This window comes from Oncorhynchus tshawytscha, linkage group LG07, assembly GCF_018296145.1.
Source record: "Oncorhynchus tshawytscha isolate Ot180627B linkage group LG07, Otsh_v2.0, whole genome shotgun sequence".
In the NCBI taxonomy this organism is placed as follows: Eukaryota; Metazoa; Chordata; class Actinopteri; order Salmoniformes; family Salmonidae; genus Oncorhynchus; species Oncorhynchus tshawytscha.
This window is the reverse complement of record NC_056435.1, coordinates 74,745,702-74,771,718: the sequence shown is the minus strand read 5'-3', so window position 1 is coordinate 74,771,718 and position 26,017 is coordinate 74,745,702. Positions and strand designations below refer to the sequence as shown.

The window sequence follows — 26,017 nt, the reverse complement described above, 5'->3', positions numbered from 1 at the left end:
TTGTCTCGCTATCTCACACTCTGGTTCTCTGTATGTCTCTCTGTATGTCTCTCTCTTTATTTCTCTTTCTTTTCCTCACTCTCGTACAGACACCCAAGTGCTCTAATGAATATGGTGCTTGTAAACCAGTGATGTTGGTCTGGTTCTCACATGGGAGTCCTGATTATATGGCTTTGGGTAAAGGTGGCGGATATCTGGAGAGGTGATGTATTCCATCATTTTTTCTTTCTCTCCTCTCTCTGTCCTCTCTGTGGAGGTCATGACCTCCCTGTCACTGACCCCACAGTCGTCTCCATGGCGCTGGGCCGAGGTCGCCGTGGCAACACTGCCGATCCGTCACCTCTGTGTGTTCTGCTGCTTTGTCCCAGCACCCCAGCGCTATCCCACGTGGCTTAGCAGAAACAATGATTAATTGTGGCTGTGTTGACAGAAGCAACTGCCTGCCCTCACCCGTCCACCATGGGAAACATAAGGGCTGTGTCCTAATACGCTTATACAGCTTCCTTCACTTGTTTCCTTTATTTTCAACTGTCTGACCTCATCCCCACTAAGATGGGAACTTCAAGGGATGTGTCCTAATGCACCTATATGGCTTCCTTCACTTGCATCTGTTATTTTTTTTTACCAGGATATGCTCAGACAGTACATGTTCACACACCTTAAAATGCTGTAACACTAATACCGTATGCAAAACAATAAACTTTGATTTGATTGAAAAGAACTAGATAGACTTCACATTGATTTATACCTCAAGTATAGCTAGTAGCTATAGTACTGCAGTCTCCCTCTCCTTACAGCCCCATTCGCTGGAGTTATGGACTATAATTAGCATATAGAATAGCTGCTCGCTCAGCATTGGCATGTCCAGGAACATTCTTTAAGTGGTGAAAACGCTTCCATCAACAGAGCCGGACGGATAAAAACATTCCACTAATCAAAGTTTATCCAAGCCTTTTCTGCCCTCTGGGTGGATATGGAATATACCCCGTTTTCCTCTCCCTGGCAAGTCAGACTCAGTCATGTCTGAAACACTTGTGCCTGATTCACACCATAGAGCTGACCTGTACTGCGCTGGCTCTGATGTTTTCCTTTCACATTGCCCTCTCCAGCATGGCTCCAGCAGTTATGGTGGATGTGTAACCAGGCCAGCCAAATAGAGCTTGGCTTGGGCTGGTTCTGTTTGGCTCAGAAGTGTGAAAAAGGGTATAGCCTTGTATATCCTACGAGAGTTCCATGATTTGTGTCATCTTGCTTCTGTTTGTTAGTTTTATAAATCAGATACAGATAGAGTACCAGTCAACAGTTAGGACACACCTACTCATTCAAGGGTTTTTCTTTATCTTGACTATTTCCTGCATTGTAGAATAATAGTGAAGACATCAACACTATGAAATAACACAAATGGAATCATGTAGTAACCAAAATAGTGTTAAGCAAATCAAAATATATTTTAAATTTGAGATTCTTCAAAGTAGCCACCCTTTTCCTTGATGACAGCTTTGCACACTCTTGGCATTCTCTCAACCATCTTCAACTGGAATGCTTTTCCAACAGTCTTGAAGGAGTTCCCACATATGCTGAGCACTTGTTGGCTGCTTTTCCTTCACAATGAGGTCCAACTCATCCCAAACCATCTCAATTGGTTTGAGGTCCGGTGATTGTGGAGGCCAGGTCATCTGATGCAGCACCCCATCACTCTCCTTCGTGGTTAAATAGCCCTTACACAGCCTGGAGGTGTGTTTTGGGTCATTGTCCTGATGAAAAACAAATGATAGTCCCACTAACTAGATATGATAGCGTATCGCTGCAGAATGCTGTGTAACAGTGGCTTTCAAAAGTATTCACCACCTTTGGCATTTTTCCTATTTTGTTGCCTTACAACCTGGAATTAAAATGTGTATTATTTGATTTACACAACATGCCTACCACTTTGAAGATGCTAAATATTTTTGTGAAACAAACAAGAAATAAGACAAAAAAAATAGGAAAACTTGCATGCATAACTATTGACCCCCCCAAATCAATACTTTGTAGAGCCACCTTTTGCAGCAACTACAACTGCAAGTCTCTTGGGGTATGTGTCTATAAGCTTGGCAAGTGTCTTGGGGTATGTGTCTATAAGCTTGGCACATCTTGCCACTGGAATATTTTCTCAAGGCAAAACTGCTCCTGCTCCTTCGAGTTGGATGGGTTCCGCTGGTGTACAGCAATCTTTAAGTCATACCACAGATTCTCAGTTTGGATTGAGGTCTGGGCTTTGACTAGGCCATTCCAAGACATTTAAATGTTTCCCCTTAAACCACTCAAGTGTTGCTTTAGCAGTATGCTCAGTGTCATTTGTCCTGCTGGAAGGTGAACATCTGTCCCAGTCTCAAATCTCTGGAAGACTGAAACAGGTTTCCCTCAAGAATGTCCCTGTATTTAGCGCCATCCATCATTCCTTTAATTCTGACCAGTTTCCCAGTCTCTGCTGATGAAAAACATCCCCACAGCATGATGCTGCCACCACCATGCCTCACTGTGGGGATGATGTTCTCGGGATGATCTCGGGCAAAGCACCCCCATCATCACACCTCCTCCTCCATGCGTCACGATGGGAACCACACATGCGGAGATCCTCCGTTAACCTACTCTCACAAAGACATGTTGGTCAGAACAAAAAATCTCAAATTTGGACTCATCGGACCAAAGGACAGATTTCCACCGTTCTAATATCCATCGCTTATGTTTCTTGGCCCAAGCAAGTCTCGTCTTCTTATTTAGTAGTGGTTTCTTTGCAGCTATTCGACCATGAAGGCCTGATTCACGCAGTCTCCTCTGAACAGTTGATGTTGAGATGTGTCTGTTACCTGAACTCTGTGAAGCATTTATTTGGGCTGTAATCTGAGGTGCATCTAACTTTAATGAACTTATCCTCTGCAGCAGAGAACTCTGGGTTTCCCTTTCCTGTGGCTGTGCTCATGAGAACCAGTTTCATCATAGTGCTGGATGGTTTTTGCGACTGCACTTGAAGAAACGTTCAAGTTGTTGAAATGTTTCATGTTGACTGACCTTCATGTCTTAAAGTAATGATGGACTATTGTTTCTCTATGCTTATTTGAGCTGTTCTTGCCATAATATGGACTTGGTCTTTTCCAAAATAGGGATATCTTCTATATACCACCTCTACCTTGTCACAACACAACTGATTGAATTGAATGCATTAAGAAGGAAACAATGGACTTGGTCTTTTACCAAATAGGGCTATCTTCTGTATACCGCCCCTACCTTGTCACAACACAACTGATTGGCTCAAATCATTTAGAAGGTAAGAAAGGTAAGAAGGTAAGAAATTCCACAAATTAATAAGGATCACCTGTCAATTGAAATGCATTCAAGGTGACTACCCCATGAAGCTGGTTGAGAGAATGCCAAGAATATGCAAAGCTGTCATCAAGGCAAAGGGTCGCTACTTTGAAGAATCTCAAGTATAAAATACATTTGATTTGTTTAACACTTTTATGGTTACTAAATTATTCCATATGTGTTATTTCATAGTTTAGATGTCTTCACTATTGTTCTACAATGTAGAAAATAGTACAAATATAGAAAAACCCTTGAATGAGTAGGTGTGTCCAAACCTTTGACTGGTACTGTATATCGTACAGACTAGAGTAATGTCCTTTAGTAACCTTTACTCGAAAGCTACCCTCATGGCCATGTCTCTCTTGAAAACGAGTTTCTTTGAGATCTCAATGGGATCTACTGGTTAAATAATGGTTGAATAGAATACTGACAACCTTCTCATTGTGTTTGTCAATCTCAAGGCCTGTTGGCAAGAGATTCACTGAGATGTCAATGAGATAACCTGGTTAAATAAAGGTTCCTCTCTATGTCTGTTTGTAGGCGTTCCCTCGGGCCCGCGGAACGTGATCTCCGTCGTGAACGAGACTTCGGTGATCCTGGAGTGGCACACGCCCAGGGAGACGGGTGGTCGTGAGGATGTGGTCTACAACATCGTGTGTAAGAAGTGTCGTGCGGACCGCCGTACCTGCTCGCACTGCGATGACAACGTGGAGTTTGTGCCTCGGCAGCTTGGCCTGACAGAGACCAGGGTGTTCATCAGTAACCTGTGGGCTCACACGCTGTACAGCTTCGAGATACAGGCTGTAAATGGGGTCACCAACAAGAGTCCCTACCCTGCCCAGCATGTGTCTATAGACATCACCACCAACCAGGCTGGTAAGAGAATAGTGTGGGTGTGAGAGTTAGGGTTAGGGGAGTGTGTGTATGCATGTGGAGGGGATAGGGAGGATGACGATGATGCAGCAGGAACATTTTCATCATCTGTATACATTGTTGGTGTTTTCTGCTGTACCTGTGTCTCCTATATGGTTTTCATATCTTATTCCACATTGCTCAGCTCTAGTTAACACAGCATAACCTCTGTATTTTTGACTCCTGGCCCTTTGCTTCTCCTATCACAATCTGTGCTGGAGAGATGTCATTGAGCTGTACTGTGAATAATGACTTTAAGGATTGAAGTGATGGGGGCAGCTTACTCCAACTATACGAGAACTCACAAAGTGAAATATTGAAACGGTCTCTCTTCTTTGGTTTCATCACCCTCTTTTCTCGTATCAAGGCAGTGACCTGCTTGATAATTGAGTGTGTTGGGGGTTGGGGGATTTCCCCCTTTGGAACATGGTGAAGTTAAAACCCTAAACCGAAGACATATTAGGATCTGTGGCGAGACCATCATATCCATCCCTCTGCCCTATTTATGCACCCTTTGTAGTTCCCCAGTTTTATTTACACATCAAACCCCGTGAAAAAAAGAGAAAATGCTGGTTTGCCTTTTGCTCTGTTCCACAAGAGAACATTCCAGAAATGCTTTCTTCTTAATAAAGGCCCAATGCAGCCATTTTTATTTCAATATCAAATCATTTCTGGGTAACAGTTAAGTACCTTACTGTGATTGCTCTAAATTAAAATGGCCAAAAAGAAACAAAAATAGCTTCTAAGCAAGAGCAATATCTGATGCAATAATTGAGTTGTGACTGTAAAACTGAAAACTATCTGTTTATGGCAGAGGTTTGGAACTCTCTTTCTTATTGGTCTGTTAACTAAGTTACTGCCTGGTGATGTCACCAGGCCAAAACTCCATCCCACCAGAACAGGCTGAAAATTCATGTGGTCTTTTCAAACAACAAAAAGGCGATTATCATAATTCTCACAATTTCACAGTATTATTCCTTTATTTCTTTTTATATTTTTTATATTTTATTGTACTTTTATTATTAGTATTATTCCATCGATATAGTGTGGACTGCATTGGGCATTTAAGCATTGGTAGCAAGCCTAAAGTAAATAAATCTGACTTTGGCAAAAAGCACACGTTTTTTATATAACGTCTTTTCTACTCAATCTTCTGAAGGTTGCGACAGCATTGAAGCAGCGGCATGGCTTGTCAGAGGTTTCTGCTGTTTGCAATCTTCTGTTTTTAATGACGCTTTGTTTTCGGCGAGCAGCAATAATGGTAAAAACCTTGAAACATAACGTATCCTGGGTGTAATACCTGGTGAGGTTTGTTTTTATAGGGCTGAACAGGGCCAGTATTCACAAATAATCTCAGGAGTGTGATCTAGGATCAGGTCCCTCCTCTTACTCATTATGATTTAAAAGCAAAACCGAAATCAGCACTTCTTTTCTTAGATCCTTTGTGAATACAGACCCAGGCCAGATTCTCTGCTATTCGCTGCGTCTTGGCAACAGTGCTGTAGCTCTTACAGAACAGGCAGTGAGACAAGAAGGGGTCGTGTTTAGTACTACATAATGACCATGCAGACATCTCCTCTGTCAAAGACATTAGCCCACGATTAGGGTAGCCTGAACCAAGCCAGTGAGTTGGACGGCCGCCTCCTCATCTCTCTCTCTCTCTCTCTCTCTCTCTGTCTCTCTCTTTTTTTCTCACATCCGAAGACTCTCTGTCTCTCTCCAACTCCCTTGCTTTCTTTTTTTCTTGCATCCCTCCCTCCCTCCCTCCCTCCCTCGATCTCTCTCTGGTGACGGAATATGAATTCAGCCACTGGAAATGACAGCTTTGGGATATTTTGTCTGCCCAGTCCTTTTCCTACAGTGTTCTTCATGCTCCCGTGGTGTTCCATCATGTACATAGTGGCACTTATCAAGTGACCTCGAGCACAAACTATTGACCAAGTGGAAAATGTAAATGAGACGCATTACATTTAACTGTGTTTACTAGTATGAGAGGGACCTCAGTCTGTCCATTACATGGAGTGTAGTGGTGTATTGCAGATATGCTGTTTTCGAGTGGTCATTTTGTCGGTCTGTGCCATATTACAGTTTTGAGTGTGTACTGTAACTTTTCTGGGACTTTTCTGTGTTAAACATATTGAACAACTTCTGGTACTTACTACTCTACAAACTGCATGGTTGATAGCAGAGCTTTGGCGCTCTGGACAAGTGAAAGTTGAAGTTGTGAACACTCCAGTTTGTGCTGACACATTTTGATGAGCTTAAGTGAATAGCTCCTAAAAAATCTTCTTTCGATACATACACCTACAGTGCCTTGCTAAAGTATTCGGCCCCCTTGAACTTTGCGACCTTTTGCCACATTTCAGGCTTCAAACATAAAGATATAAAACTGTATTTTTTTGTGAAGAATCAACAACAAGTGGGACACAATCATGAAGTGGAACAACATTTATTGGATATTTCAAACTTTTTAACAAATCAAAAACTGAAAACTTGGGCGTGCAAAATTATTCAGCCCCCTTAAGTTAATACTTTGTAGCGCCACCTTTTGCTGCGATTACAGCTGTAAGTCGCTTGGGGTATGTCTCTATCAGTTTTGCACATCGAGAGACTGACATTTTTCCCATTCCTCCTTGCAAAACAGCTCGAGCTCAGTGAGGTTGGATGGAGAGCATTTGTGAACAGCAGTTTTCAGTTCTTTCCACAGATTCTCGATTGGATTCAGGTCTGGACTTTGACTTGGCCATTCTAACACCTGGATATGTTTATTTTTGAACCATTCCATTGTAGATTTTGCTTTATGTTTTGGATCATTGTCTTGTTGGAAGACAAATCTCCGTCCCAGTCTCAGGTCTTTTGCAGACTCCATCAGGTTTTCTTCCAGAATGGTCCTGTATTTGGCTCCATCCATCTTCCCATCAATTTTAACCATCTTCCCTGTCCCTGCTGAAGAAAAGCAGGCCCAAACCATGATGCTGCCACCACCATGTTTGACAGTGGGGATAGTGTGTTCAGGGTGATGAGCTGTGTTGCTTTTACGCCAAACATAACGTTTTGCATTGTTGCCAAAAAGTTCAAATTTGGTTTCATCTGACCAGAGCACCTTCTTCCACATGTTTGGTGTGTCTCCCAGGTGGCTTGTGGCAAACTTTAAACAACACTTTTTATGCATATCTTTAAGAAATGGCTTTCTTCTTGCCACTCTTCCATAAAGGCCAGATTTGTGCAATATACGACTAATTGTTGTCCTATGGACAGAGTCTCCCACCTCAGCTGTAGATCTCTGCAGTTCATCCAGAGTGATCATGGGCCTCTTGGCTGCATCTCTGATCAGTCTTCTCCTTGTATGAGCTGAAAGTTTAGAGGGACGACCAGGTCTTGGTAGATTTGCAGTGGTCTGATACTCCTTCCATTTCAATATTATCGCTTGCACAGTGCTCCTTGGGATGTTTAAAGCTTGGGAAATCTTTTTGTATCCAAATCCGGCTTTAAACTTCTTCACAACAGTATCTCGGACCTGCCTGGTGTGTTCCTTGTTCTTCATGATGCTCTCTGCGCTTTTAACGGACCTCTGAGACTATCACAGTGTAGGTACATTTATACGGAGACTTGATTACACACAGGTGGATTGTATTTATCATCATTAGTCATTTAGGTCAACATTAGATCATTCAGAGATCCTCACTGAACTTCTGGAGAGAGTTTGTTGCACTGAAAGTAAAGGGGCTGAATAATTTTGCACGCCCAATTTTTCAGTTTTTGAGTTGTTAAAAAGTTTGAAATATCCAATAAATGTCGTTCCACTTCATGATTGTGTCCCACTTGTTGTTGATTCTTCACAAAAAATACAGTTTTATATCTTTATGTTTGAAGCCTGAAATGTGGCAAAAGGTCGCAAAGTTCAAGGGGGCCGAATACTTTCGCAAGGCACTATAAATCATTGTACATTTTTCCAATATTTGATTACAACATTTCAGGGGCACAACTTTTGTTTTAGATGTGGGGGGGACATATACTGTTGTTTTTATCTTGTCGGATAAACACGACAGACAGCCTACCTGACTGCTCAGAGGCGTCCCCATGGTCCTAAAGCACCCCATTGCCTCGTTTTGTATCACATTCTAATTATGAAACTGGGTGAACATGTTCCCACCATTCCCAGTAAAAGTTGCGCCCCTGCAACATTTGATTACAACAACCTCCAAGAAAATAACGGCTAAGTACACACTTTCTCTTAGAACGCGAAAGAGAGCGGAGAAGGGTGCGGTCTCTCTCTCTCTCTCTCTCTCTCTTTGAGTCATCATGGCTGACAGTGAAATGAGACAGGGAAATGAGAAAGGTAAATAAATTGCTCTGATTGGCATAATGGCTTCTGATTGTCCCGTTTGACAGGAGAAATATGCCCTACTTGACAGATAGATGTAGGGAAGAAGAGGTGACTGGCTGTAATCGGGTCTGCCCCTGCCCAGCCCTAGGAGACACTTTGTGGTGCTGCTGCTTCCGACAGGAGGGTTTTCATAGGCAGGCAGGAGGCTAGACCAATGCGCTGGACGTGGTTATTGGCTGTCTGGGAGGAGACAGAAGGAAGGATCGAAGGATCATTTGGGGAGAAAACTTTGTGAGGAGGGCAGTGAAAGAGTTAAAGTCTGGGGAAAGTTTTTTCTTTGCCACACTTACTTGTGCAAACTGGACTGAACTCCCAAACAATTCAAAAGGACACAAACATGTTTGCAATCAGTGCCCCATCCACGGGACGGTTGAGCTAACATAGGCTAATGCGATTAGCATGAGGATGTAAGTAACAAGAACATTTCCCAGGACATAGACATATCTGTTATTGGCAGAAAGCTTAGATTCTTGTTAATCTAACTACACTGTCCAATTTATAGTAGCTATTACAGTGAAATAATACCATGCTATTGTTTGAGAAGATTGCACAATTTTGAACATGAAAATGTATTAATAAACAAAATAGGCACATTTGGGCAGTCTGGAATTAACATTTTGAACGGAAATGCAATGGTTGATTGGATTAGTCTAAAACTTTGCACATACACATACATACTGCCATCTAGTGGACAAAATATTAATTGCACCTGGGCTGGAATAATACATTATGGCCTTTCTCTTGCCTTTCTCTTGCAAAGATTATGGTACAAAAAAAAGAACGGTTGTTTTTTTCTTTGATTTATCTTTTACCAAATCTATTGTGTTATTATTCTACATTCCTTTCACATTTCCACAAACGTCAAAGTGTTTCCTTTCAAATGGTACCAAGAATATGCATATCCTTGCTTCAGGGCCTGAGCTACAGGCAGTTAGATTTGGGTATGTCATTTTAGGCGAAAATTGAAAAAAAGGGGCAGATCCTTAAGAGGTTCATTGTATTTTAGATGGAAGACTGTGGGATTGATGGAGAAATAGGGGAGAAGATGAGAGATTGATTGTAACGGTCGTCTGTGGTGGAAGAATGTGAGGACCAAAGTGCAGCGTGGTAAGGGTTCATATTTTTTATAAAATAACTGAACACTGAACAAAACAATAAACGACAAACGAACAGTCCCGTAAGGTGAATGGAAAGAACACTAAACAGGAAATAATCACCCACAAAACACAGGTGGGAAAAGGCTACCTAAGTATGATTCTCAATTAGAGACAACGAACGACACCTGCCTCTGATTGAGAACCATACCAGGCCAAACACAAAACCACAACATAGAAAAAAGAACATAGACTACCCACCCCAACTCACGCCCTGACCAAACTAAAACAAAGGCATAACAAAGGAACTAAGGTCAGAACGTGACATTGACACAGCGTGTTAGAGCATGAGAGGAGAGATATGTAAAAGAGAGAATGAGAGAGAGAGAGTTAGACGGAATGAAGATAGAGGGGGAGAGACTGGTAGAGGAGAGGCAGTCAGTGGCAATGTGGTGCAGAGAGGTGCAGTGTGGATCAGTGCAGAGGCCATTAATGAGGCCATTAAACTGTCCTAGATACCTCTGTGTGTGTGTGTGTGTGTGTGTGTGATAAAGGCCTGATCAATATCAAGATTTAGGGGCTCATTCACAGCCTGCCCTGCCCTGTGCTGGACACACGCACACACACACACAGCTCAGATTATTTACACCTTCTCTCTACACAGCTCAGGTTATTAACACCTTCTCTCTAAACAACTCAGGTCATTTACACCTTCTCTCTACACAGCTCAGGTTATTTACACCTTCTCTCTACACAGCTCAGGTTATTTACACCTTCTCTCTACACAGCTCAGGTTATTTACACCTTCTCTCTACACAGCTCAGGTTATTTTCACCTTCTCTCTACACAGCCCAGGTTTAGTCATCTCCCATGTTATGTTTTTTCAGGAACTTTATGCTTTAATTTACTTAAGTGTTGCGCAGTAAATTTTAAATATCTACTGTATTAAGGTTAAATGCGTACAAGGGTCATTTCAGTCGAGGACCGGAGGAATGGGTAATGTAAAAAAAAACACAATGTCCTCAACAGCATCCGTCTCTCCCTCCATCCCTCCTCCCCTCCATCCCTCCATACAAGACACTTAACCCATATGAACAGCTGAATGACATCACTCAGAGAGGGACTTTTCTTCCCTCTTTTACTGCTTTCCTCTGCCTTCATCTTTTTCTCCTGACTGGCACAACATTGTACCCTAGATTGCGTGCCAACTGCCAAACCCTCTGTATCTAAACACTCCTCCTCAAATCAAAGTTTATTTGTCACGTGTGCCGAATACAACAGGTGCAGACCTTACAACAGGTGTAGACCTTACTTACAGGCTCTAACCAATAGTGCAAAAAAAGGTATTAGGTGAACAAAAGGTAAGTAAAGAAATAAAAACAACAGTAAAAAGACAGTGAAAAATAACAGTAGCGAGGCTATAAAAGTAGCGGGGCTACATACAGACACCAGTTAGTCAGGCTGATTGAGGTAGTATGTACATGTAGATATGGTTAAAGTGACTATGCATATATGATGAACAGAGAGTAGAAGCAGCGTAAAAGAGGGGTTGGTGGTTGGTGGGTGACGGGACACAACGCAGATAGCCCGGTTAGGCAATGACACAACGCAGATAGCCTGGTTAGCCAATGTGCGGGAGCACTGGTTGGTCAGGCCAATTGAGGTAGTATGTACATGAATGTATAGTTAAAGTGACTATGCATATATTATAAACAGAGTGTAGCAGCAGCATAAAAGAGGGGTTGGACACACACACACACACACACACAATGCAGATAGTCCGGGTAGCCATTTGATTACCTGTTCAGGAGTCTTATGGCTTGGGGGTAAAAACTGTTGAGAAGCCTTTTTGTCCTAGACTTGGCACTCCGGTACCGCTTGCCATGCGGTAGTAGAGAGAGAACAGTCTATGACTGGGGTGGCTGGGGTCTTTGACAATTTCTGGGCCTTCCTGTGACACCGCCTGGTCCTGGATGGCAGGCAGCTTTGCCCCAGTGATGTACTGGAACGTACGCACTACCCTCTCTAGTGCCTTGCAGTTGGAGGCCGAACAATTGCCGTACCAGGCAGTGATGCAACCATGTTCTCGATGTTGCAGATGTAGAACCTTTTGAGGATCTCAGGACCCATGCCAAATCTTTTTAGTTTCCTGAGGGGAAATAGGCTTTGTCGTGCCCTTTTCACGACTGTCTTGGTGTGTTTGGACCATTCTAGTTTGTTGGTGATGTGGACACCAAGCTTTCAACCTGCTCCATTACAGCCCAGTCGATGAGAATGGGGGCGTGCTCGGTCCTCTTTTTCTGTAATCCACAATCATCTCCTTAGTCTTGGTTACGTTGAGGGACAGGTTGTTATTCTGGCACCACCCTGCCAGGTCCTCCTCCCAGTCCAGTGAAACTCATTTTAGAAGTAGTCCCAAAATTCCCACAGAAATGCAAACATCTCTTCCATCCTGCAGCCTTCATGGGCATGTGGAAACCAGCAAAACCCAGCAAGTTCACCAAAACAGACTGCGGCTCAGAGGGAATCTATACAGTCCTCCCAGATGCAGTCAGGTCCAAATCCAAACAACCAAAATATATCAAAGAGATTTGAGCCTCTGACCTAACTTAAACCAGAGGGATGTGAGGGGAACCACGCCAAGGCCCATTTGGATCACTACTCATTATGTTTTGTGTTTACGTGCTTTGAGTGCATTAAGTCTTTCTATGTGTTGGTGTTGGTGTACACGGGTTGTTTTAGACTAGGAACACATGAAGACACACAGCCATAGTTGACTAGGTGCAGGCTACATGGGAGAAAAGACCAAGATTTAGGAGTTCATTCACAGCCTGCCCTACCCTGTGCTGGACACACGCACACACAGCTCAGTTTATTTACACCTTCTTTCTACACAGCCCAGGTTATTTACACCTTCTTTCTACACAGCCCAGGTTATTTACACCTTCTTTCTACACAGCCCAGGTTATTTACACCTTCTTTCTACACAGCCCAGGTTATTTACACCTTCTTTCTACACAGCCCAGGTTATTTACACCTTCTTTCTTCACAGCCCAGGTTATTTACACCTTCTTTCTACACAGCCCAGGTTATTTACACCTTCTTTCTACACAGCCCAGGTTTAGTTGTGCGCTCTATAAGACTCTCTTGTATTTATTGAATCGCTTGTTCATTTTCTCGTTCCTTTTGTTTGTCCATTGCTTAGTTCATTCATCCATTCAGTCAGTCAGTCAGTCAGTCAGTCAATAAATCATTTGAGAATCATAGAGTTTACAAATTTCTTCATAATTATCTACATGGGCTGTTGCTTTTTCTCACTGCCTCAATGCACAGCACCGACTGACTATAAGAGAGCATAGAAAAGCTTCATGTCAAACCATTTCATCATCCTCTACTCCTCTCCAGGGCTGGCTGAAGGTGCCATTTTGTTTCATTTGATGCCAGTTTCTCATAAATGTTGTAACTTGTCCCTTGAACCCAGAAACTGGCAGCTAGCTGGAGGCGATCGAAGGAGAATGGCTCTGAATGCTACTGAGCTCCTTAAACCTCAAGATGTCTTTATCTAGTGTCTGAAGTACAACAGAGAAAAATGAATTTTGTAAACCAAAAGACAAGCTTGTCTTCCTTAATTATTTTCATTACAGTCTTTGCCACTAAATCTCTCCTCGGGCTATCAAAGATAATTCCATGTTCCAGTTAACTCTAGAGCATCCAGGACATGACACAATCAAGAACGCGGCAATAATGCCTGTTTTACGTCTACAATTCAAGAGTGGTGGCGCTACTGGCATCACTGGAGGGATTTGAAAAATGGTTAATTGGTTCCCTGACAGAAACTCTTGGAAATGCAGCACAGAACAGGGCACAGAAAGGAAAGGAACAGAACAGAGCAGTACAGAACAGAACAGAACAGAACAGTGCAGAACACTGGAGAACTGAAGCTTCCCTGTGATCTGTGAGGCCCATTACCATGTAGTCACGACTGGGCAGTCCTTCTGAGTTACTGCTAGTAGGGAGGCAGTGATCAACAGCATGCCTAGCGGGGAGGGAGGGAGGGACTGTGAGAGCCTGTTACCCCTCATCTGAATTGAACAGAGGCCTCTATTAGATGACTATGGTGTGGTGGTGCTGTGTCTTTAAGGAGAAAACCACAATTAAACTGTTCAATGAGGGAATGGGCCTTGGACCACTGGTCAGCTGACCAATTACCGGGACGTTTCCGACCAATTGTTGAACTGGGAATTAGTCAAGCATCCCGGGAACGTCCAGCTGGGAATTGAGGGATGAATGCCCTGTGGAATGTGGATTGTGGAATGTGAAATGTATTACGCTTATGCTGGGAAGATCTAAATGAGGGAGTTGATGCAAAGGGAGAATGGGACTAATTATTTTAACCTAAAGCATTTACTAAAGACATTTATACTACAATATTATTGAGAATGGGAATGAGATGGCTACAGTGTTGGGAAGGGATCACAGCAGTGATTGATATGAGGCATGAGTTGAGGTGTTCAGAAGCTTGACTTCAGTGCTGGACAGGATTTGACTGGGAAGACAAAAAACAACAACACACCACACAGGTAGACAAAAGAGCTAAGAATGAGTTAGTCCAAGCAAGGAGTAAAATCATTAATGTGTAATAATGTGATTGTTTATGTGATTGATTTTACATACAGTAATGAGATAAAATTGATAGGGTTGCTCACAGTGCTTGGAGAGGCAACATTCAATGTGCCAGTGGATGAGCAGGCACATGAGACGTGGCTTCAGTTCATGTCAGGAGAGAGTTGACAATGGTTGTGGAGTGGAGTAGTCATCACCTCTTAATCAGGGAACAGGAGGGGACTTAGCTGTAGATACAAATAGCAGATACATTCCATTACAGCTGCGCCATTGTAGGTTTGAACAACAAGTTTGTCCATGAAGTTAAACTCAGACTGTGCATCTCGCCCACTTGACACATGACACATCAAAGTAGCCCAAGAAACATTCCTGAATAAAGCCCTGATCATCCACATACATGACGATAACGGACAACTGCAAGCAGACTGGTGGCACCATAGGTCCCAGAGTGGTGGGGCAATTTTTACCACGTGGGGCCCGGAGTTTCTCCTTATGTAGTTATATTTTCCTTATGTACTGTATTTATTTATTTTGCTCCTTTGCACCCCAGTATTTCTACTTTGCACTCTCATCTACTGTCAAATCTACCATTCCAGTGTTTTAATTGCTATATTGTATTTACTTCGCCACCATGGCCTATTTTTTGCCTTTACCTCCCTTATCTCACCTCATTTGCTCACATTGTATATAGACTTATTTTTCTACTGTATTATTGACTGTATGTTTGTTTTACTCCATGTGTAACTCTGTGTTGTTATATGTGTCGAACTGCTTTGCTTTGGCCAGGTGGCAGGTCGCATCTTGGCCAGGTCACAGTTCTAAATGAGAACTTGTTCTCAAGTTGCCTACCTGGTTAAATAAAGGTTAAATTAAAACATTTAAAAAAATAAAAAATAATATATTTTGTATAATTTTATCTAAAAAAACTTTTTAGTGTTTCACAATTCTTATTTTGATGAAGTTTCACTGAAGAGGATGGTCCTCCCCCTTCCTCCTCTGAGGAGCCTCCACTGATGTGATGGCCCTGTGCTGTTCTGTGGAGTTAAAGAGTCGTAGATGTGTAATGTGATGGCCTTGTGTTAGAGTAGCAGTCTGCAGATACCCCCCACTGCGCTCTCTCTCTCTCTCTCTCTCTCTCTCGCTCGCCCGCTAGGGTCACTGGGAGGGTTGACTTTGATTAATGTTAAGCCGAGTGTTGCATTCAAATCTGGGGGCAGCCAGTTGGGCCAGATAAAAGTAGAACAGAGGAACAAGGGAAGGGGGAGGGATGCAGGATGGGGGAGGAGAGAAGTGCATGGGACAGCCACCAATCACTGTCATCGCTGGTGTCCCCTGGTAACGATGGGGACGTGTTTTGACTTCAGCAGGCTTGACCCTTGACCTGCAGCCAGGTACTGACAGTCCTGTTACAAAAACAGGCTCATTACAAACAGGGCACTAACACACATAGGCCTTCAAGATGAGGACTAGGCAAACTTTTTATTCATGAGTTGCAGAAGTGCTATGATAATTGAATTGTGACTTTTAGACAGGGGGTACAGTATATTGTACTTCTTTGTGTGTGGAGATTTTTAAATGGAAATGTTTAACGCAGCAGCACAATCATGTGCACACACCCTCACTCATCCAATCAGTGAGACATGCTAAAACCATGTATAATTACAAATATCTGCCTTGTCTTACTATAATTGGCCAAACTGTGTCTGTCTGCTTAAATACATTAGTCTGGGTCTTAGTTTCTGTCCCAAATGGCACACTTTTCCCTATACAGTGCACAAGTGCACAACAAAGCGCAATGGGCTGTGGTCAAAAGTAGTGCACTTTGTAGACAATCTGGTTCCATTTGGGATGCACACTCAGTCTGTTAGACTGGGGTATGGTTCTAGAATACACACTCCCTTCCGCTACCCCCTTCCGATGCTCCGAGTGCATGGAAGACAACAGCAGCGTTGGGGCCTACTGGGGCTGTCAGTAACACTGTGTGCTGTGCTGTGCTGTGCCCAGGACCGGTAATTGATAACGCGGCCCAGCAGAGCTCTGGGCACTGGAGCGTGTGGCAGCCAGATAGGAGAGGCTGAGCTATACCAAGGTGAGACAGGGTAGGATGAGAGTGTGGGGGCTGAAACCCGAGAGAGGGAGGCAGGTGGAGTGGAGGGGGGTTGAGTTGATTGGCTGGGGGTTATTTGGGGATTTTGGGAGCTGGAGTGTGAATAAAGTTTGGTGTGTTTACGAAAAGTGTGTGTGTGTGTGTGGGGGGGGCGGGGGGCGGGGGGGGTGGCACAGGGTGTGTGTATAGTAGTGTGTGGTAGAATGAGGTGATGGAGGGGTTTATTTCCACAAAATAGAGTGTGTGTAGACATACTGTATCTGGTGCTCTGTCAGTATGTTTTGGGGTCAGAATAATGAGCCTCCATCTCTCAGCCTTCCACACAGAGATCCAAAAATGCACTCAACTACAGTATATACTAACGTCATTCTCCTGTATCATGCTTTTTATTTTTATTTAACTAGGAAAGTCAGTTAAGAACAAATTCTTATTTACAATGACGGCCTACCCCAGCCAAACCAGGATGACTCTGGGCCAATTGTGCGCCACCCTATGGGACTCCCAATCACAGCCAGATGTGATACAGCCTGGAGCCGAACCAGGGATTGTAGTGGCACCTCTTGCACTGAGATGCAGTGCCTTAGGTAGCTGCGCCACTCGGGAACTAAATGACATCAACAGAAAAAATACAGTGCCTTGCGAAAGTATTCGGCCCCCTTGAACTTTGTGACCTTTTGCCACATTTCAGGCTTCAAACATAAAGATATAAAACTGTATTTTTTTGTGAAGAATCAACAACAAGTGGGACACAATCATGAAGTGGAACGACATTTATTGGATATTTCAAACTTTTTTAACAACTCAAAAACTGAAAAATTGGGCGTGCAAAATTATTCAGCCCCTTTACTTTCAGTGCAGTAAACTCTCTCCAGAAGTTCAGTGAGGATCTCTGAATGATGTTGAACTAAATGACTAATGATGATTAAATACAATCCACCTGTGTGTAATCAAGTCTCCGTATAAATGCACCTGCACTGTGATAGTCTCAGAGGTCCGTTAAAAGCGCAGAGAGCATCATGAAGAACAAGGAACACACCAGGCAGGTCCGAGATACTGTTGTGAAGAAGTGTAAAGCCGGATTTGGATACAAAAAGATTTCCCAAGCTTTAAACATCCCAAGGAGCACTGTGCAAGCGATAATATTGAAATGGAAGGAGTATCAGACCACTGCAAATCTACCAAGACCTGGCCGTCCCTCTAAACTTTCAGCTCATACAAGGAGAAGACTGATCAGAGATGCAGCCAAGAGGCCCATGATCACTCTGGATGAACTGCAGAGATCTACAGCTGAGGTGGGAGACTCAATCAGTCGTATATTGCACAAATCTGGCCTTTATGGAAGAGTGGCAAGAAGAAAGCCATTTCTTAAAATATCCATAAAAAGTGTTGTTTAAAGTTTGCCACAAGCCACCTGGGAGACACACCAAACATGTGGAAGAAGGTGCTCTGGTCAGATGAAACCAAAATTGAACTTTTTGGCAACAATGCAAAACGTTATGTTTGGCATAAAAGCAACACAGCTCATCACCCTGAACACACCATCGCCACTGTCAAACATGGTGGTGGCAGCATCATGGTTTGGGCCTGCTTTTCTTCAGCAGGGACAGGGAAGATGGTTAAAATTGATGGGAAGATGGATGGAGCCAAATACAGGACCATTCTGGAAGAAAACCTGATGGAGTCTGCAAAAGACCTGAGACTGGGACGGAGATTTGTCTTCCAACAGGACAATGATCCAAAACATAAAGCAAAATCTACAATGGAATGGTTCAAAAATAAACATATCCAGGTGTTAGAATGGCCAAGTCAAAGTCCAGATCTGAATCCAATCGAGAATCTGTGGAAAGAACTGAAAACTGCTGTTCACAAATGCTCTCCATCCAACCTCACTGAGCTCGAGCTGTTTTGCAAGGAGGAATGGGAAAAAATGTCAGTCTCTCGATGTGCAAAACTGATAGAGACATACCCCAAGCGACTTACAGCAAGCAAGCAAAAGGTGGCGCTACAAAGTATTAACTTAAGGGGGCTGAATAATTTTGCACGCCCAATTTTTCAGTTTTTGATTTGTTAAAAAAGTTTGAAATATCCAATAAATGTCGTTCCACTTCATGATTGTGTCCCACTTGTTGTTGATTCTTCACAAAAAAAATACAGTTTTCTATCTTTATGTTTGAAGCCTGAAATGTGGCAAAAGGTCGCAAAGTTCAAGGGGGCCGAATACTTTCGCAAGGCACTGTATGTCAGTTGTATTAGAACCAGGGAAATCAGGAGAGTCCCCTGCAGATCACAGTCCCATAAGTGGAATAAATTGTGGCAATAAAATAATAGCAAAACTCATAAGCAACAGAATGAGGTTTATTAAAAATAGACACTTACAAAGAAATACAAGAACATGTTTCAATTTAATACTATACGCTAAAAAACAAGATGTAGATTTATCAATAATGGCTGTTGATGCCGAAAAGGGTTCGTATTCTTATCTTTTTGTTGCATTGTCAAGGAGTAACCTTGAAGTAAGCATTTCGTTGGATGGTGTATACCATGTATATCCTGTACATACGACTAATAAAACTTGACACTAAACGCTTGTCTTCGCTGCTCACAGTCTCCAACCCAACCACCCCTTCCTCTGCTAGCCCAGTAAGACAGGAACAAGGAATGATAATAGAGATGATAGCACGGAGGACAAAAGAAAGGGAATGAAGGGGACATTGCTGGGGCAGTGGGTTAATTCAGAGCCCATATGTGTGCACTCAGGTGTGCTGTGTCTGAATGAGAGAGAGAGCAGAGAGAGAGAGAGAGAGAGAGAGAGCATAAGAGAATAGGCCCACACTGTGCACCCAGGTCGAAACCATTAAAAAGAGATGGGATGGAGTTTTATTCCAAAGGGCAGTTTCTTATCAAGAAAATAATTTAACACTTCATATGGTCCAGGTCTTTGTGCTACATGAGGTAATGATTTTATTCAGACCCAATGTAGATTTTTACCTTACTGTATCAGAGGCGGAGTTCCACACAAAGAGAGAGAAATGGGGACCTTGAAAAGTGAGGATGTTTTTAAAGATGTGCTTGCTGCCCCATGACAGGTCTGACTGCAGATTCTTAACGGCTTGACTTTTGTCTGATAATCTTTTCTGTGTTACAAAGTGTTAACTTTGTGTAACTTTCATTGCCACTTTCTTGCATCGTTCAGGCTGTTACAAGGCACAGAGAAGCCATTTTGGTTTTCCATACAGAGTGGTTGTTAAACTTCCTGTTTCTCTTCCTGTTTCCTGTTTGCAGCCCCCTCGATCGTACCCATCATGCACCAGGTGAGCTCCACCATGAAGAGCTTCACGTTGTCATGGCCACAGCCCGAACAGCCCAACGGAATCATCTTGGACTACGAGCTACGCTTCTATGAGAAGGTAGGCTCTGTGTGTGTGTGTGTTTGTGTGTGCGTGTGTGCATGTGTGTACTGTATAAGGGTACGTCTGCACAGACATTCATCTGCTTATACACTGTGTTTATCTGTATGTGAATTGATACAAAAGATACCAAGAGAAGTTTCTCTTCTGTTCCGAAGTGAAATCCCCAACCCCCCTGGGCTGATAATGTCATCTCAGTTCCACCTCCAGTCCACCTTTCCTTCCCACTGTTCTTTGGTTTCCCTGCCTTCCCTGTCGGATGAAGTGAATACCTTGACCTCCGCTCCATCTCGCTCCCCTCCCTACTCCAACTGCGGTAATGCTATGCGTCTGGTGGGGCTAGCATCGACCCGTCTACTGCCGTCTGCTCCTACACAATAGAACCTGCTTTAATAAGATACAAGAGCTGACCAGGGTGGCTATGGTAGCAGGTTTTATTGACCTGTAGGCTTTTCCCAAGTCCTCAGTCTACAGACATGATGATATAGAGCCTGAAGAAGACAGAGTCTAGAAAAGAGAAGGCAGTGTTTGTTTGAGATGTTGTTTGTGTACTTTAGGTGGTCGATAGGTTGGTCGGCTGGTTGGTGGTTTGGTCGGCTGGTTGGTGGTTTGGTCGGCTGGTTGGTGGGTTGGTCGGCTGGTTGGTGGGTTGGTCGGCTGGTTGGTGGGTTAGTAGGCTGGTTATTGGGTAAGTTAGTCGGTTGGTTGGTGCGTGGGTAGGTGGGTTAGATGGTTGGTTGGTGGGTTAGTCGGCTGGTTGGTGGGTTGGTCGTCTGGTTGGTGAGCTGGTTGCCTAATTGGTGGGTTGATCGGCTGGTTTCTGGGTTGGATGGTTGGTTGGTGGGTTGGTAATCTGGTTAATGGGTTGGTAAGCTGGTTGCTGGGTTGGTTGGCTGGTTGGTGGGTTGGTCGGCTGGTTGGTTGGTGGGTTAGTCGGTTGGTTGGATGGTGGGTTGGTCGGCTGGTTGGTTGGTGGGTGGGTTGGTTGGTGGGCTGGTTGGTGGGTGGGTGGGTTGGTCAGCTGGTCGGTGGGTTGTTCAACACGTTGGTCTTTTGGTTGCCTCTTTGGTGGGTTGGTCTTCTGGTTGGTGGGGTGGTTGATAGGTTGGAAGGTTGGATGGCTTGTTGGTGGCTTAAGTCGGCTGGTTGGTGGGTTAGTCAGCTGGCTGGTGGGTTGGTCGGCTCATTGGTGGTTGATTGGCTGGTTGTTGGATTGGTTTGCTGGTTGGTCGGCTGGTTGTTGGTTGGGTTGGTTGGCTTGTTGGTGGGTTGGTCAACTGGTTGGTTGATTGGTTGTTCGATAAGGTGGTGTTTAGTCAGCTGGTTGAGGGGTTGCTCGGCTGGTTGGTAGTTGGGTTGGTCCACTGTTTGGTGTATTAGTTGGCTGGTTGGTGGGTAGTTGACTGGTTAGTGGGTTAATTAACTGGTTGGTTGTTTTTTTGACAAGTTGGTGTGTTGGCTGGCTGGTTGTTGGGTTGCTCGCTTAATCGGTGGTTTGGAAAACTGTTGGTTGATTGGTCAACAGTTTGGTGTGTTGGTCGCCTAGTTGGTGGGTTGGTCGGCTAGCTGGTGTGTTTACGGACATATTCAATCAACCCTTATCCCAGTCTGCTATTCCCACATGCTTCAAGAGGGCCACCATTGTTCCTGTTCCCAAGAAAGCTAAGGTATCTGAGCTAAATGACTCCCGCCCCGTAGCACTCACTTCCGTCATCATGAAGTGCTTTGAGAGATTAGTCAAGGACCATATCACCTCCACCCTACCTGACACCCTAGACCCACTCCAATTTGCTTACCGCCCCAATCGGTCCACAGACGACGCAATCGCAATCACACTGCACACTGCCCTAACCCATCTGGACAAGAGGAATACCTATGTGAGAATGCTGTTCATCGACTACAGCTCAGCATTTAACACCATAGTACCCCCCAAACTCGTCATCAAGCTCCCCGCCCTTTGCAACTGTGTCCTGGACTTCCTGACGGGCCGCCCCCAGGTGGTGAGGGTAGGTAACAACATCTCCACACGCTGATCCTCAACACTGGGGCCCCACAAGGGTGTGTTCTCAGCCCTCTCCTGTACTCCCTGCTCACCCACGACTGCGTGGCCATGCACGCCTCCAACTCAATCGTCAAGTTTGCAGACAACACTACAGTGGTAGGCTTGATTACCAACAACCTCACACTCAACGTCAACAAAACAAAGGAGATGATCGTGGACTTCAGGAAACACAGAGGGAACAGCCCCCTATCCACATCGACGGGACAGTAGTGGAGAGGGTAGAAGTTTTAAGTTTCTCGGGGGAAAGCATCACTGACAAACTGAAATGGTCCCGGCACACAGACAGCACACAGACAACATCAGGAGGCTGAAGAAATGTGGCTTGTCACCAAAAACACTCACAAACATTTACAAATGCACAATCGAGAACATCCTGTCGGGCTTTATCACCGCCTGGTACGGCAACTGCTCTGCCCATAACGGTAAGGCTCTCCAGAGGGTAGTGAGGTCTGTACAATGCATCACCGGGTCAAACTACCTGCTCTCCAGGACACCTACACCATCCGATGTCACAGGAAGGCAAAAAGATCATCAAGGACAACAACCACCCGAGCCACTGCCTGTTCACCCCGCTATCATCCAGAAGGCGAGGTCAGTACAGGTGCATCAAAGCAGGGACCGAGAGACTGAAAACAGCTTCTATCTCAAGGCCATCAGACTGTTAAACAGCCATCACTAACATTGAGTGGCTGCTGCCAACATACTGACTCAACTCCAGCCACTTTAATAATGGAAAAATTGATGTAATAAATGTATCACTAGCCACTTTTAACAATACCACTTCATGTAATGTTTACATACCCTACATTACTCATCTCATATGTATATACTGTACTCTATACCATCTACTGCACCTTGCCTATGCCGTTCTGTACCATCACTCATTCATACAGTGGGGCAAAAAAGTATTTAGTCAGCCACCAATTGTGCAAGTTCTCCCACATAAAAATATGAGAGAGGCCTGTAATTTTCATCATAGCTACACTTCAACTATGACAGACAAAATTAGGGGAAAAAATCCAGAAAATCACATTGTAAGATTTTAATGAATTTATTTGCAAATTATGGTGGAAAATAAGTACTTGGTCAATAACAAAAGTTTACCTCAATACTTTGTTATATACCCTTTGTTGGCAATGGCAGAGGTCAAACGTTTTCTGTAAGTCTTCACAAGGTTTTCACACACTGTTGCAGGTATTTTGGCCCATTCCTCCATGCAGATCTCCTCTAGAGCAGTGATGTTTGGGGGCTGTTGCTGGGCAACACGGACTTTCAACTCCCTCCAAAGATTTTCTATGGGGTTGAGATCTGGAGACTGGCTAGGCCACTCCAGGACCTTGAAATGCTTCTTACGAAGCCACTCCTTCATTTCCCGGGCGGTGTGTTTGGGATCATTGTCATGCTGAAAGACCCAGCCACGTTTCATCTTCAATGCTCTTGCTGATGGAAGGAGGTTTTCACTCAAAATCTCCCGATACATGGCCCCATTCATTCTTTCCTTTACACGGATCAGTCGTCCTGGTCCCTTTGCAGAAAACTAGCCCCAAAGCATGATGTTTCCACCCCCATGCTTCACAGTAGGTATGGTGTTCTTTGGATGCAACTCAGCATTCTTTGTCCTTCAAACACGACGAGTTGAGTTTTTACCAAAAAGTTATATTTTGGTTTCATCTGAACATATGACATTCTCCCAATCTTCTTCTGGATCATCCAAATGCTCTCTAGCAAACTTCAGACGGGCCTGGACATGTACTGGCTTAAGCAGGGGGACACGTCTGGCACTGCAGGATTTGAGTCCCTGGCGGCGTAGTGTGTTACTGATGGTAGGCTTTGTTACTTTGGTCCCAGGACTCTGCAGGTCATTCACTAGGTCCCCCCGTGTGGTTCTGGGATTTTTGCTCACCGTTCTTGTGATCATTTTGACCCCACGGGGTGAGATCTTGCGTGGAGCCCCAGATCGAGGGAGATTATCAGTGGTCTTATATGTCTTCCATTTCCTAATAATTGGTCCCACAGTTGATTTCTTCAAACCAAGCTGCTTACCTATTGCAGATTCAGTCTTCTCAGCCTGGTGCAGGTCTACAATTTTGTTTCTGATGTCCTTTGACAGCTCTTTGGTCTTGGCCATAGTGGAGTTTGGAGTGTGACTGTTTGAGGTTGTGGACCGGTGTCTTTTATACTGATAACAAGTTCAAACAGGTGCCATTAATACAGGTAACGAGTGGAGGACAGAGGAGCCTCTTAAAGAAGAAGTTCCAGGTCTGTGAGAGCCAGAAATCTTGCTTGTTTGTAGGTGACCAAATACTTATTTTCCACCATAATTTGCAAATAAATTCATAAAAAATCCTACAATGTGATTTTCTGGATTTTTTTCCCTCATTTTGTCTGTCATAGTTGAAGTGTACCTATGATGAAAATTACAGGCCTCTCATCTTTTTAAGTGGGAGAACTTGCACAATTGGTGGCTGACTAAATACTTTTTTCCCCCACTGTATATATTTTTTGTACATATTCTTATTCATTCCTTTACACTTGTGTGTATAAGGTAGTTGTTGTGAAATAGTCGGCTGGAACAACAGTAACAGCAATAACCAAGGGTCAAAATAACCATACAGTAGAGTACATGTGCAATAAGCATACAGTAGAGTACATGTGCAGGTTGATTGGTCTGTCAGACACTTTCCCTCAACTTATGTCAGGCAGAAATGTAGTGCGCTGCCAACCCACAGCTCTCTGCGTCCTCCCCCAACAGGATGGGTAGCCTACTCTCATCAGTGATATTTGGGGAAATGACACTCTCTAGTTGTTTTATATTTTTTACATTTTGTAAGGAAATGCAGCTCAGTCTCAGGTTCTGCTGTGGTGCAGTGGTTGCACAGCCTTTTCTCTACAGGGAGCCAGGTTTTCCTGTGTCTACCCTTCTCAATGGCAATGCTGTGCTCACTGAGTCTGTACTTTGTCAAGGTTTTTCTAAGGTTTTGATCAGTAACCATGGTCAAATACTTAGCCACGGTGTATTGTCGATTTAGGGCCAGATAGCACTGCATTTAGCTTGGGTTTGTGCTTGTGTTTCCCAATAAGCAATGTAGTTTTGTTTTGACTGTGTTGTAATTTGGTTTATTCTGATTGATTGGATGTTCTGGTCCTGAGGCTTCAGTGTGTTAGTAGAGCAGGTTTGTGAACTCAGCCCCAGGACCAGCTGGATGAGGGGACTCTTTTCTTTGCTCAGCTCTTGGCATTGCAGGGCTTGGTAATGATATGAGAGGGGGTCACAGTATTTTAGATGTTTCCAAAACTTAATTGCTTTTTGAGTTTTTATTATTAGTGGATATTGGCCTAATTCTGCCCTGCATGCATTGTTTGTAGTTTTCCTCTGGACATGTAGGAGAATCTTACAGAACTCTGCATGCAGGGTTTCAATGGGGTGTTTGTCCTATTTGATGAAATCTTGTTGTGCAAGTGGACCACACACCTCACTGGCATAAAGTGCAAATGGTTCAATGACATATTCATTTAGTTTTAGACACATTTTAATAGGTATTTCAATTTGAATTAGTTTTTTAATGACGTAGAATGCCCTGCGTGCTTTCTCTCTCAGTTGATTCACTACCTCATTAAGGTGTCCAGTTGAGCTTATTTTTAAACCTAAGTAATTGTAGTGTGTGCAGTACTCTATATATTTTGTAAAAATTGTGAACTTTGGTCTAATTCCCTGAGATCTGGATCTTCTCTGGAAAATCATTACTTTTTGGGGTTTACTGCCAGGGCCCAGGTCTGGCAGGACTGCTCTAGCAGGTCCAGGCCCTGCTGTAGGCCATGTGCTGTGGGTGACAGCAGGCATAGGTCATCTGCGAAGAGTAGGCATTTAATTTCTGAATTGTGGAGACTAACACCAGGGGCTGAGGATTTTTCTAGAATAGTGGCCAATTCATTGATGTAAATATTGAAGAGTGCAGGGCTCAGATTGCAACCCTGACGAAGGCCCCGCCCCTGGTTAAAGAATTCTGTTATTTTCTTGCCAATGTTAATGCTGCATGTATTGCCAGTATACATTGATTTAATTATGTCATATGTTTTACC

General features: G+C 43.7%; 1 protein-coding gene across 1 annotated transcript in view; it reads left to right on the top strand.

Annotated features, from left to right (window-relative positions):
- LOC112227388 (ephrin type-B receptor 1-B) overlaps positions 1 to 26,017 on the top strand; it is a gene marked incomplete at its 5' end in the record, with an annotated part of 170,651 nt that overhangs the window by 72,639 nt on the left and 71,995 nt on the right. Inside the window, 2 exons of the mRNA XM_024392262.2 lie at positions 3,886 to 4,221; positions 19,751 to 19,875. Coding sequence (XP_024248030.2) covers positions 3,886 to 4,221; positions 19,751 to 19,875 — 461 coding nt within the window. The remainder of the gene's footprint in view (positions 1 to 3,885; positions 4,222 to 19,750; positions 19,876 to 26,017) is intronic.